Source organism: Poecilia reticulata, linkage group LG18 (assembly GCF_000633615.1).
Source record: "Poecilia reticulata strain Guanapo linkage group LG18, Guppy_female_1.0+MT, whole genome shotgun sequence".
Classification (NCBI taxonomy): domain Eukaryota; kingdom Metazoa; phylum Chordata; class Actinopteri; order Cyprinodontiformes; family Poeciliidae; genus Poecilia; species Poecilia reticulata.
In genome coordinates this window covers 11,067,659-11,080,994 of record NC_024348.1, presented here as the reverse complement: position 1 = coordinate 11,080,994, position 13,336 = coordinate 11,067,659, and the positions used below count along the sequence as shown (strand labels likewise).

The following is a 13,336-nucleotide window of genomic DNA, read 5'->3' as shown; positions in this document are numbered from 1 at the left end:
AAATGACCAGATCTCATCTGTAATTCAATTCAGGTGAATTTTTATTTGTGAACAATTTGTATAAAACTTAATTTCTATACCTTTTGGATCTAAACCCTTATATGACAAAATACCTAAGCGATTGCTCGTAGACATTTATGGGAGTGATAAAACCATAATACTTTGTGACAGATTAACCGCAGTGGCAACGAGGCAAAGGGAATGTCATCGGTTCCCCACAAGGGAACGAATAGAGGCATAATCGGCACGACCATTTAATTTCGTACTAAATCTGTTTTTTGTTATAGATCTGTTACCAAAGTAAAGAATGTGTGTTTAAACTTATGCATATGAATATACAGCTAAAATAACATATTTAAAAGTAGTTTCTACTTTTCTGCTGTCTCGCCAAAAAGCGACTCCGGTGGGACTCGAACCCACAACCTTTGAATCACTTCGCCTTTGCCTAGAAGTCCAATGCGCTATCCATTGCGCCACGGAGCCACCTGTTGATACAGACGTACACTGCTGAATTTGAACGAAACTCAACAATTTCTCAGGAACAGTTTGTGGTTTTACAGAAAAGGTAGCTCCTGTTGTGTGTAACCTCCAAAAGAATTTCGGTGAGGACATCGCCTTCTGAATACAGCTCTATACGGTGGTAAAGTAACCCCACATGTATTGCCAAAGTAATACACAGGGTGGCGCTAAAGCTCCACATAAACGAGTCATAATAATAACACGTAGTCCACGTCCACGGTGGTAAAATAAAATGTCACTTTGTAGTTCCTTTTTTTCTAATTGACAACTGTTGTTTTTTTTTTCGAAAAAAAATGTTTTCATTCACACGTGTGAGAGCAAAACCTTTTCGATTTTCATCTATTTTTTCCCAACATTTGCGCGTCTTAGAGAGCTTTTTACGGCCGCGTTTTACCTCCGTGATGCATTCAAGTCATGTCCTATGCTGGATTATCAATGTTGACTAAAGAAAGTAATGATGTGTCCTCAACGTTAAGTTGATGACACTTTAATAATTATGTTATCTTAGCTGTATTATATAATTGACCCAGAAATAATAAGAAAAAAAGGTCAGCATGATAAATTAGCTAGTTTTAAAAAGTCCAACTTTTTATATTAAATTTAAGATCTTCTGGAAAATGTATAATATGTTCAGAAATTCCCTGACATTTCAGAGTACAGTCACAATAACTATAGACTTGATAAAACCCTGTGGACTGCAGTAACTCCCAAAATTTTAATTTCTTTTCTTTCCCTTTTTCTATTTTTTTAATCTTTACTAAGGACCAGGATATTGTGTCTCTAATAAGTTTGAACTGATCAGAATTTTTTTCATAGTAACATTAAAAAGATGTATTAATTTTGTATATATTTTTTTTAATAGATCACGTAGTTTACCACTTAACTTGAATGCACTGTGAAGTCACAGCGCGGCCGTAATTCCCAGTGTAGACGCGCGGCCTGAGGGGGAAGGGGTGCAGGGACACATCCCAACACACAGGAAAGCCTATGGGAGATAAGTATCTTGTCCTCCCACCTAATCTTTGATGTGTCCTCCCAGGAGCGGAAGTGTCTGGGATTCCGCTCAATCCATCGCTCCAAAACCAGGCGTTTGCACAGGGAGAACGGAGCGTTTGCATCTCTTCCCAATAGAGGAGGCGGGGGGGTCTTTCAACGTCGCTGTGCACTATTTATTAGGCTTTACCAGCGCGGGACATGGTCTTTGAGGTTAGAACATTTTCTTTCCTGCAGCAGACTTTCAATAAAACCAAGCGGAGTGGCTTAGAATGCTTGAAATTTACAACAGAGGCATGTTCGCTCTTTTCTTCTTCATCCAGCGTCATGTTTTATTATAGGTCTGCGCAATAGCCACGGACGCCTGCCTGGACACGGGAGGGGATTAAGTTACTGCTGCTGGCGGCGGATTATTTTATTGGCCTCCTGTCACGCCTGCCACCAGCCTTTGGTGATCCTGTTTCTAATTAAGCACGATCGCTGAAGAAGAAGAAGAAGAAAAAAAACAGGTACGTTACTGTCCTCTAAAATATGGGAGCGTTCCTCTTTAAAAAAAACGTCTCACTATTGGTTTAACCACGCTGTGACGCCCATCCTTTGTTGCTCTTTCCCCTAGTCACTCTTTGCATGTCGAGATGCTGTGTATAAATACGTCGTTATTAAGAGAGGGCTACAATTGGGAAAAAAAATAATGAGAATTGATACAAGCTTGGTGATGTTGGAGTAAAACGCTTAGAATATGGTCTACATAGAGCGGGATATTGCAGGCTTTTGAAGCAATGGCATCCTCATTTGCAAATTATGCATAACAGTGCTTTGCATGAGTATTTATATCTCTTGAGCTTTTTTCTTTTTGCCACGTTACGGCCACAATTTGTTTTTCGTAGAATTTTTAATTGTGAAACGGAAAAATAAATGGGTTTTGCTGGAGTATTTAGGTCTTTACCGGTCTGTCTTCGCGGAATAGCTCAGACAGCAGGCAGATCGGTTGGAAGAGGGACGTCAACTTTAAATCTCGCCACAGCTTTTTGGGTGTAGGTCTAGGCTTTGACTAGGCCTTTGTAGAACAGGCATATGCTTTGATGTAAACTGTCCCACTGAAGTTCTGGCTGTATGTTTAGGGTCCAGTCTGAAGAGACTCTGCTCTGGTCTCAAAGCTTTTGCAGCTTCTGAAGCGCCACCACGCTTTTAATGTGTGAACCGGGTTGTTAAGGGTGCTGGTTTTTAAAAGTAGGTAAAAAAAGTTCAAAGTTGTCGTCGTCTTCTTCGTGTTTGCTGTCCTTTTACATTCCCTATTGGAAATGAACAAATTCTCCCACCTGGTAGACGACCAAGAGTTGATGTAGTCTTCTATTTTCAGCCCTGTGTGTTCAAAGTTTGGGATATTGCTTTCAGATTTATCCATCCATCCATTGTCTATGCCTACTTTTCCTTACAAGGTTCAAAGTTGTTGTCATCTTAACCCTCCCTGCACCGAGGGATTGGTGCAAGGGGGGGGTTCAGTAGTTATTGGGTAAGAAGTGGGGACCTCCATGGACAGGTTGAGTCCAAAATCAAACTCTCCATACCTTTTCTCTCTGACCTGTCTGCTGTGTTTCTTGGTCTTAATGATGTTGTTTGTTCTGTAATGTTTTTTTGTTTTTTTTAAACAAATCTCTGAGGCCTTCACAACATGCAACATGCATACACTGGATGTAAAACCAGTGTATGGTTTTACATCCAGATAAAACCATACACTGTCTACTCATTATGTGACTTCTGAAGGCAACTGGCTGCACTTGATTTTATTTAGGGGTATCAAAATAAAAAGATTTAGCACAAATGTACACCTCGTCACTCCTAATTCTGCTCTACTTTGCGTCGACCCATCACAGAAAAACCTAATGACATGAAAACCTTCCAGGTGTGTGTGTAGACTTCCTCCTTCCCGTGTGTTTTCATGTTGTGCCTTTGCTTTGCGAGCCACACAGCATTAGCTGGACGTCAGCAGCTTCCACTGCCCAACCCCCCTCCTCCAGTTCTGCTTCCTCTGTCCCAGCATGTTTTGGTCCGCTCGTGCCTTTTTCGTCCACTCAGTCTTGACTGTACTTTCCCAGGACAAAGTCTAAGCACAAAAGAATTCGCCTGATGTTTTGACAGCCCTGTTTTCTCCCTCTTACAGACTTAAAACAAACAAACAGACAGACAGAGACAGTTTCTTTCAAACACAGGCGTAAAACTCCGGTCCCTTGGTGTTCTGCAACTTTTTGATGTGCCTCAACTGAATCAAATAATTGGTAAATAATTAAAAGTTGAAGGATATCGGACCTTGAAGGGCAGGAGTTTGACGCACGGGGCTTTAAAATGTTGCAAATTGATCTAATTATATTTATTTTATTTTACAATAAGGATAGCCTATGTTATAAGCTTTAACCTTTAGTTAAGGTAAATGGACATTTTGGCCTTAACCCATTTCATAAATCTGCTTTCCTCTGCAAATAATAATAAAAAACACAGTTGAAATCTGATTTCTCTACTTTCTTATCAAATATATTTAACATGTTGTCACTTCATTTTATACTAAATAGCATATAACAAAAGGAGACGGCATCTCTGGAGTATTTAGCTTTAGAAAGTATTAATTTAGATACACAACAATAGAGGCAAATACATAAAAACACAAAGTTTATTTGAAATCAATAGCAAATTAAAGTCATCGCCTTTAAAAATAAAACAAAAACAATTCTGAAGACCTATTTGCTTTTGTATAATATATATCTATATATTGCGAAAAAACATTTAATTCAAACATTTAGCAAGCTTGCATTCTGCTGACAGCGGAACAAAAACTGACGAGTAGATCACATTTCGTCAAATCAAATCACATAAATTAATGTCTCCACGTTTTTCCGCTCTAACAGTGTTTTCCTCATCCATCCGTCCGCAGGGATGTCGTTCCGTAGAGGTGTGGTCCGGCAGAGCAAGTTTCGCCACGTCTTCGCTCAGGCCTGGAAGGCCGAGCACTGCCTCGACGACGTCAGAGTGTCCCGGGTGACATGGGACGGTCCACTCTGCGCGGTCAACCCCAAGTTCATCGCGGTCATCATCGAAGCGGGGGGAGGAGGCGCCTTCCTCGTCGTTCCGATCGGCAAGGTCTGACCGTCTGCATTAGCGTCCCGTATCCGATAAAACCAGGGATCAATATGTTTCTTTCGAGCCAATGAGCTTCGCTCTGACATCACCCTTTGTATCCCACTAATGCACGCGAAGCACTTTTGCAGTCCAGACTGTACGGCAGTGTACTGTAACGCATGCGGCCTTTCAGGTCAGTGGAGTTGAGCTTTTTGTTTTCTCCAAACAGAGCGGCAGAATCGACCAGTCCTGCCCCACGGTCTGCGGACACGCGGCGCCTGTGTTGGACATCCAGTGGTGTCCCCATGACGACAACATCATCGCAAGTGCCTCAGAGGACTGCACAGTGAAGGCAAGTGTTGGTCACTTGGAGGTGGTTTGTGGCCCCTTTACCAGCTGGTTTCAGATCAACCACTGTCATGTTTTTTACTACCACGAGTTAACGGCCAGGTTTCAAGATTTACAGTTATTATTCTATTATTCTGGGCTTTTAGAGGCTTTCTTAGGAACTTGTTTTCCAGGATGCAACAAACAAACATTTTTAGAAACGAGGATTGTGCTGCAGAAGTTGGAATTTCTCGTCGCTTTATTTCATCCTCACATTGTCAAAACCGTACATGCAGGCTCAAATGTATGCAGACAGTCGCCAAGTCTTGTAGTAAGTGACGTTTTAACTGCTAACTTGATGAGGGCAAGTTTGATGACAGTTGAGGCAAAGACTGAGCTGTTTAGCCGGAAATCTTTTGGAGGATTCACAGCGAGACTTTCCAAACTGAAGAACGCAATGCAAACTGCCAAGTATGGTGGTGATTTACTTCATCTGCACTGTGTAAAATGGACGATAAAGCTCCAAAATCTTCAGCTCAAATCAAGAGCTAGAACTCTGAATACTCTTCCAATTCTTGTTTTGAAAATCCCTTCACGCTGGACGTTATATAATCACTCTAACCTGGAACAAGAGCAACTTTAATAAATTATTATGAGCCTCAAAGTCACATCACATTCATTCTCAGGACCAGTGTTTGTATAATTCTTGTAAAATCATAATAATTTCAATATAAGAAACTAGTAACTGTGTTACTAAAGGAAATATGTTTCTATTATTAGAATATTTTTTAAAAAAACAACTGAGTAAGGGCAACAAAGAAATTAAATGGTTGATATATATAAAATAAGGGAGCAAAGTGAAACTGTTGCTCTAAAATGATGTTGCAAAGTAGAACAGTTGCACACAAAGCAAAATATTATCCACTTCCGCACGGGAAACAGATAAATGGTTTTATTTTTGCACACTGCTGGGTCTCGAGTGACTCAGCCTAATCGGGTCTGTGAGAGGGCAAGACGGGAAGCACTGCAGGGGTGCAACATTACACAGAGTTTGTTGTGTTATTCGAAGGTGTGGCAGATCCCCGACGGCGGGCTGACCAGCCCGATGACTGACCCGATTGTGACCCTGGAGGGCCACAGTAAAAGAGTGGGAATCCTGGCTTGGCACCCTTGTGCCTTCAACATCCTACTGACTGCAGGTGGGATCATTTTTTACTGTCCAGTTCTCGTTAACCCTGGCTGAGAGTCCCGGATAAGGAAGTGTTTTTCCATTGCTTACTTGTAGGTTATTCATCAACCAATAGTGAGTGACTTTTCCTCCTCTCTGTGTATTGTAGCAACATAACTCCAGGTCCTCATCCAGCCATTGCTGAGGTTGTTTGAATTTTTGTGATTTGCGCACTAGCTACATTCTTGTAGCCATTTCTCAAAGGTTAACACAAGCCCGCCTTACGGGAAGAGTGTGTTCTCTTCTGCATTCTCCAGACTGAAACTATTTTATATTTGTCATATTTGGTTTTGTTGCAATTATAATAAACATACAATTGCTTAAGATAAGTATATTTGTCCACCCCAATTCTAGTAACAATATTATAAATGCAGAAGTATCCTACTGAAGTAAAGTAAGAACATTTCTAATAATCACGATTCAATGTAAAGGTTAGATTTTGCTCAGTTTTCTGTTGTAAGGTTGTTCTGCTGTAATCCAAACTTTTTCAAATGTATATTATTTTCTATCTTTTGTTAAATACAATTTATAAATGGACTTCTCTATATCTTTGCCCGAGTTCTGTAGAAAGTGAGAGTTGAGGAGCTGCTCTCCTCTTCCTGTTTGGTGTTCAGTGACGACGGCGGTCAGGTCCAACGCTGCTGCATAATGAAGGCGGGGAATAGGATTTCCCTTCTTGGGGATTTATTAACACGTAGCGAGATTAAAGGAGAACGTAAATAACCCGGCGAATAATTACAGTTTCAAACGCATGCCGAAGCTGCCAGATTTCGTTTCGTTTGAAATCCGTCTGAGTAACTCAAGCTTTGGACATGGTGAGCTTCCTCTTTGCCTCGTTCGATTTGGTGGTTTCTGCTCTCATGTGTCTTATTTCAATTTTGCCTCCTTGATGAAATTCCAGCAATAGATTTTTAAAAAAAAAGGTTGAACTTTGATGCAAAATAATATCGTGTGTGTATATTTCATCACGATGCTTCAAAGACGAGAACTTTTACCTCGACTCCCCGTCTTTTGATTTTAAGCAAGCTTCTTTGTCGGCCGTCTGTCTAGGCTGCGATAACGTGGTTTTTGTGTGGAACGTGGGCACGGGCGAACTCGTGTACCAGCTCGCCGACGCCCATCCGGACCTGATCTACAGCGTCAGCTGGAATAAGGACGGCAGCGCCGTGTGCACTGTGTGCAAGGACAAGGCCCTGCGCATCATCGACCCACGCCGCGGCGCTGTCCTGAAGGTAGCATCACAGTTTTATGCATACACACATATATATATATATATATCTGTGTGTGTAGACATGTGGGAAACATTTGTATCATTACTCATGATGTGTGTGTCAGTCTGTTATCAGCCTCTCTTCCCTCCCAAAAGGTCAGAGAAAAGGTCCATGATGGTACAAGGCCCATGAGAGCCGTCTTCCTCGCCGATGGGAAAATTTTGACCACGGGCTTCAGCCGGATGAGTGAGAGGCAGCTCGCTTTGTGGGACGCAGTAAGTCTCCACCACAACAGCTTTCCGAAGCCGTTTACAAACTCAGTGGAGTTTCACAGCAGAAAATGTTGTTGTACAGGATAGCTTGCTAGCTGTTCAGACCCTTATGAAAGCATCCATCCATTCCTCTTGAACGTTTTTTTTTTTCCCTAATTTTGTGACGGTATAACATCAAGCTACATTTTATTTAATTTTATTTTACATGATAGACCAACTCAGACCAACTCATAAGTTAGAAGGAGATGGAAAATGATACATGGGTTTACTTTTTTATTATTATTATTTAATTAGGCGCATCTGTGTCAATGCTTTGTCGAAACACTTTTTGCTGCAATTACTGCTGGAAGTATTTTGGGGTATGTCTCTAACATCTAGAAGTCGCTACCCTTTCTTTCCTTTCATGCAAAACAACTCGGACTCCTGAGACTCGACAGAGAACATCTCTGCACTTTAATTTCTTATGTTCTCCTGTAGCACGTTCGATGTGTTTTTGTTTTTACAGAAAGATCTCTCTGAGCCAATGGCTGTACAAGAAATGGACACAAGTAACGGAGTTCTCCTTCCCTTTTATGACCCCGACACAAACATGGTGTACCTCTGTGGGAAGGTAACGGCTTTAAATGCAGAACGTAGCCTCGCACCCATTTTCAAGCAGGTGAGTTTGATTTCTCTCCATTTCAGGGTGACTGCACCATCCGGTACTTTGAAGTGACAGACGAGTCTCCCTACGTTCACTTCCTGAGTTTATACAGCAGTAAGGAGCCTCAGAGAGGCGCGGGGTTTCTCTGTAAAAGAGGCGTGGATGTCAACAAGTGTGAAATTGCCAGGTTAGCTCTTTAAATCTGCTTCTTTTTTTTGCTGTAATCATTTGAAATATTATGTTTAGAATATTCTGCAGAAACAGGTGAGTACATTTCACTGGAGGCATCAAACAGCACGCTGCATCCGTGGCTCTACTGGTAAAGATTTCGTAAAAGGCATTAAAATGTTTAATCTTACTCCAATTTGACTGAAGTTCAAAGTAAAGTTGTTATCCTGACATGCCCCTCAGTGAACTGGTTAGCATGTGGTAGCATACTGTGGATGTTAAGGTGACTTGATGATGCAGACATGGCACCCTACGTTGCAGGTTTCTAACGGTGAGCATCCTGCACACTGTGCGTGGTTGCAGCTTGCAGCTTCAGTCCTCATCCAGCTTTTTTTTTCTTTTCTTTTTGTTTTTGCACATTTCTGATTGTTTTTCATTTTTTTGTTATTGCTCTAACTGTTAATATGCCCATCTTTAGATGAGTAACTGTTCTTCTTTGTTAGTCTCCAACTTACCAGGTCAGTATCGATAACAAATTTTGCTGGATGATTAATTGCTCCAGAAGTTATTGCGATAAACAGTAATATTGTTGTTTTTGAGACAATTTTTTTAAGTAATATAATGGTTATGGCAAAATAATAATGCAAGAATACATTCTCAAAGAGGAGCTTTCAATTCTAATGAACTGGAAGACATGTTAAATATCCAAAATAAATAAATAAAGCAACAAATGAAATGAATTCTGAAGTCTCGGTAAACAAAGCTGTCCTTCAAAATAAGGGCTGGCTCAGGCCAAAGCACCAAACTGAAGACTTTTATCCTCCAGTATTTGGCAGAAAGACAGAAAAATAAATCATGCCAATGGAAATTATTGAGTTTGTTTAATTTATCATTAAATAAATTGACAGGCCTACTTAACTTTCATCTGCCATTTCTTATGTTAAAGATTTTATTACCCCAACTGACTGAATGTACTCAGATATTTAGATTGGATGTCAATAGGATTTAAAAAGAACAATTAAAATATGAAGTAATGTCACTCCAGTAAAAGAATAATTTATTTTACTGGTGGCACTAAATATATGGGAAGTTGTGTTACAAGGTTTTTTTTTTTCTTTATTCTGCTCGTTAAATTGGTTTGCATGCCTTCCTGCTGACTCTCATTGGTAGAGTCATGCTGTGGCCAACGTAAAATACAATCTTGTTCGCTCGCATTTTGATGCAAAAATACCGATATTGCGAAACGTCTCCGTGCGGTTTACAGTGTTCTGAGCAAAATTACGCTACAGTTATCATATCAAACTTCATCTGCTTCGTCAAAAATATTCAAAAGTTGACTTAAGGTGTATTTCTGCCACTTCAAAGTACATATAGTTTCCACTCAACCTTTTTTCTACATCAAGATTGAACCATTAAGATTATTCAGTTCCGTTATTAATTTCCTGTCGACCTGCAGGTTCTACAAGCTGCATGAAAGGAAAGTGGAACCCATTTCTATGACTGTACCACGTAAAGTAAGTCGCACACACGCCCTTTAAAAGAATGTTACTTGGATTAATGTACAGAAGAGAGAAAAAAAACAAACACCTTTTCTCACTATGTTTCAATTTTTGCCCCACCAGTCAGATCTCTTCCAGGGAGACCTTTACCCAGACACTGCAGGCCTGGAGCCGGCTCTGCTGGCAGACGAATGGATCGCGGGACAGGACGCGGCGCCCCTGCTCATCTCTCTGAGCGGAGGGTACGCGGCTCCTCCCTCCAAACACAGAGACACCCTCAGAAGCAAGCCCAAGCTCAGCTCTCAGGACTCCGGGGCCGGGGGCGCCGCCACGGCAGCAACCGTAGCGGCCACTCCCACACCTACGCCTACGCCTACCTCTGCCGCCAAGGAGGTGGAAGAAGAAACGCCGCAGCCACGGGCGACCGCGAGGGAGACGGATGGAAATACCGAGAGGCCGAGGAGAGAGGTAAAGATCCTTTCCTAATGCTTTAAACCGTCTGCACAGCCACAGGCGGCCATCTTTATGCTCTCGTAACCTGCTTTCTGATTTGCTGCTCTCCTTTGTTTCAGGATGAAATGTTGAGCGAACTGTTAGCGGAGATGAAGGCCCTACGGGCGGTCGTGCTCGCTCAGAACCAGAGAATCGAGCTGCTGGAGAGGCAGCTCGCCCGGATCGAAGACGGCGACGTGTGAGGAGGCGTAAAACTCACCGCACACCCGAAGAAGCGATAGACTGTAGCCTCACTAGTCTTAACAATACCTTCTTATTGCTTTGTGAGTGTAAAAAACTGTGTGTAAAGACTGTGAATCACAGTGGCTTCCAGCTGCTGTGATTAAGGCTGTACTTCCCAGATGATTTTTCTTTTTTAGTAAATAACGGTGTCATCTGCATAGAGTGAAATTTATAGCAAAACTAAAAGGATCTTGTAGCAGTTATTGGATCTTGCAACTTTGAGCTTTTTAAAAATAAAAAATAAAAAAAATAATGCTTTGATTCTGCAAGACTAGAGGAGTTACAACGATATGACTCTAAACTGACTCTGACTTTAACGCAAAAGTTCATAATAGGCGTAATGTGGAGCTCTGCTGACTCGGTTGAAGGTTGCCAATTTATAGCAAAGCATCTAATTACCTCCAATATGTGTGTTTTCCTGGCGGACATTCATAAACGTCACCTTTAGGGCTTATTATTCAGGTAGTTAGAGGTGCAAAAGTGTCGAGTCGCGGCTCAAAGTTCTACATGACTTGGGCTTTGTTCTCCCTCCGTTTTCTATAGTTTGCTCTGTTCAAATGTACGAACCCAAAATCTCAATGAACAAACAGTGAGAACCACGTGAGCGATGAGCGGTGAGAAAGTTGTGGAGTGTTTATGTGTAGTTTCATCCCGTGTTGTGGCAGTAAAGGAAACGGTCGAGCGCTGGTGATTTTGTGTGCTAAGAACAGCGGCTGTGTTTTATGGGTCCCTTTGAGGTTAAGCGTTTGATTGAAATTACACATACGCATTTATAGCAGTTTCAGTCAACAGCAATTTAACATGACACTATTTTTCCTTTTGGTTTCAGCAAAACACGCATCAATATGCAAATATGCGAGGCACTTTTAGTTCCGTTTGTTTCGTTTTAGTCGTACTTTTGTGAATGTTCTTTATTTAGAGGCATTACTGTGTGTTTTACGTAGCAGTCAGTTGTATAATAACATTACATTCCAGTTGAGCCCTTTAATACTTTAATTCTAATTATGCACTGACCTCTTAACACTGCTACGAACAACGGGTTCGGCCAGACAACGGTGTAACGATCGACTCGACTTTGTTTCATGTTTTGTACGAAAAAGCCTTTCGGTTTACACTAATGTTCCCTTCGTGGTCAAGTGTTTGTGATCAGTTCTAGCTCTGATTACCCTTGAAAATACTGTGTTTGAGTGTGGTAATTGTTAAATAGATGATGAATGGACTTTGTTTTTAACCCAACTTGTCATTCTTAATAAAATATCCCATACAATATGTGTCTGGTTAAGAGAGTACAATATTATTCTTTAGCTTGTTGCCTCACTGCAGTTCATTTCACCTTAAAGCCGACTGAGTGCAAATAAACAGTAGCGTGCGCTGCCGTGATAAAGATAAACTTGAGAAGATTTTCTGGATTAAGTGGAATGTTATCTGCATCGAGTGAAATTTATAGAAAAAAACTGAAAGAGCTTGTTTTTTTTTTGCTACGAATTTGAGCTTTTAAAGTCAATGCTTTGAGTTTTCAGCATTATTTTGAGCTGATCCTGACATCCAAAGTGTGTTATTCTTCTTTCTCTGACATCTGCTTCATCTCTCTAGCGGTTATTTGATGGTGCTACTTGAACTTTTTCAAACAAATACTTGGATACTGCATAGATTAGAACAAAAAGGTAAAAAATTAACAACTTAGAATTTGATTATTTGTGCTGTCAAGTACTCATTACATTATTTCCTCTCATTTCCAGAAATAAATGTCACCACTATTCTGGTAATTTTAGCTCATAGTCTAGTCTCTGACTATTTGTGTATTTTGTGTTTTGGTTTTTCTTTCCATCTTTCTAATATGCTGCGTTCAAACTCATGAGTGAACATCTGTTGTTCACTCATAAATGAATTTTCTTTAAAAATCCAATTTGCCACTCTTAATAAATTGTCTGGTAAACCACATTTTAAGAAGAGAACATTAAAAAAAACAACGTTTAGGTCCGATTTGGTTGTAGAGAGTAAAAGTTTGAAAGTTCAGTGGATCAAAAAGGGAAGTGAGCAAAGGCCAAATGGAAAAGTAAATTCTGGTGTTTGAAATCAAGTGTGTGTGTTCTGTATTTTTTTAAGAGGCTGGAAAGCATTATAAACAAAACTCTGTGGTCTGACAAGATGAAAACTTAGTCAACTGTGGAAAAACACTGAAACAGTTTTCAAGTTCCTTCATCCAATGTTTTAACGAAGAAAAGCTCTAGAGCTGACCTCAGACTAAAGTAACATTTCTAGAAATGAGTCCATTTGAAAGCATTCGAATTTGACTAAATGCTACAGATGCTTTGCTGTCTGTAATTTTAATGTATGCTGTTGAACTAAGAAGAATTTTTTTTACACGTGAACAACGCAGGAAATAATCAAAAACTATTAAAACCTCCACAAACTTTGCAGCCCTAAAGCACAATTCTTTCATGCTAAAATAGCTTTAAAAATTGTAGTGGCTTCAACAAAACTATCCGAATCTACATTTAGCTTTGTGTAATGATATTTAACAGGTGTGTACAGTGTGCAGTTAAGGTACAGATTTGGTTGGTGACATTGTTGCTAAGTGCACACGACGTGTGAGCCGGCCAGCAGAGCAGAAACAGGATGTGGCCAAC

At 40.6% G+C, this 13,336-nt stretch overlaps 1 protein-coding gene and 1 non-coding gene across 5 annotated transcripts; one reads left to right on the top strand and one right to left on the bottom strand.

Moving 5' to 3' along the window:
* Positions 1-395: 395 nt before the first annotated feature.
* On the bottom strand, positions 396-483 carry trnar-ucu (transfer RNA arginine (anticodon UCU)). Its single transcript is given in 2 exon segments — positions 396-431; positions 447-483. It is a non-coding gene; the product is annotated as a tRNA-Arg (tRNA).
* Positions 484-1,465: 982 nt separating this feature from the next.
* Positions 1,466-12,477, top strand: coro1b (coronin, actin binding protein, 1B). 4 transcript variants are annotated; one of them, XM_008435371.2, is made up of 12 exons: positions 1,466-1,725; positions 1,854-2,020; positions 4,436-4,644; positions 4,853-4,975; positions 6,020-6,149; positions 7,229-7,410; positions 7,545-7,664; positions 8,167-8,271; positions 8,346-8,491; positions 9,929-9,986; positions 10,095-10,439; positions 10,544-12,477. In XM_008435371.2, exons 3-12 carry the CDS (start codon positions 4,441-4,443, stop codon positions 10,664-10,666), a joined length of 1,536 nt encoding a protein of 511 aa, XP_008433593.1. In that variant the 5' UTR covers positions 1,466-1,725; positions 1,854-2,020; positions 4,436-4,440; the 3' UTR covers positions 10,667-12,477. The 4 variants fall into 4 exon arrangements, with proteins under 4 accessions (XP_008433593.1, XP_008433592.1, XP_008433594.1 ...); XM_008435370.2 differs by having other exon boundaries at positions 1,467-1,725; positions 1,854-2,021; positions 4,439-4,644; XM_008435372.2 differs by having other exon boundaries at positions 1,467-1,725; positions 1,836-2,021; positions 4,439-4,644.
* The last annotated feature ends 859 nt before the right edge of the window (positions 12,478-13,336 follow it).

What these genes read in the sequence shown, in the direction of transcription:
- coro1b (XM_008435371.2), top strand. Translation starts at nt 4,441, where the DNA reads ATGTCGTTCCGTAGAGGTGTGGTCCGGCAGAGCAAGTTTCGCCACGTC. An exon ending in CTATGACTGTACCACGTAAA is followed by an intron (nt 9,987 to 10,094) that starts GTAAGTCGCACA and finishes TTGCCCCACCAG; the next exon opens with TCAGATCTCTTCCAGGGAGA. An exon ending in CCGAGAGGCCGAGGAGAGAG is followed by an intron (nt 10,440 to 10,543) that starts GTAAAGATCCTT and finishes CCTTTGTTTCAG; the next exon opens with GATGAAATGTTGAGCGAACT.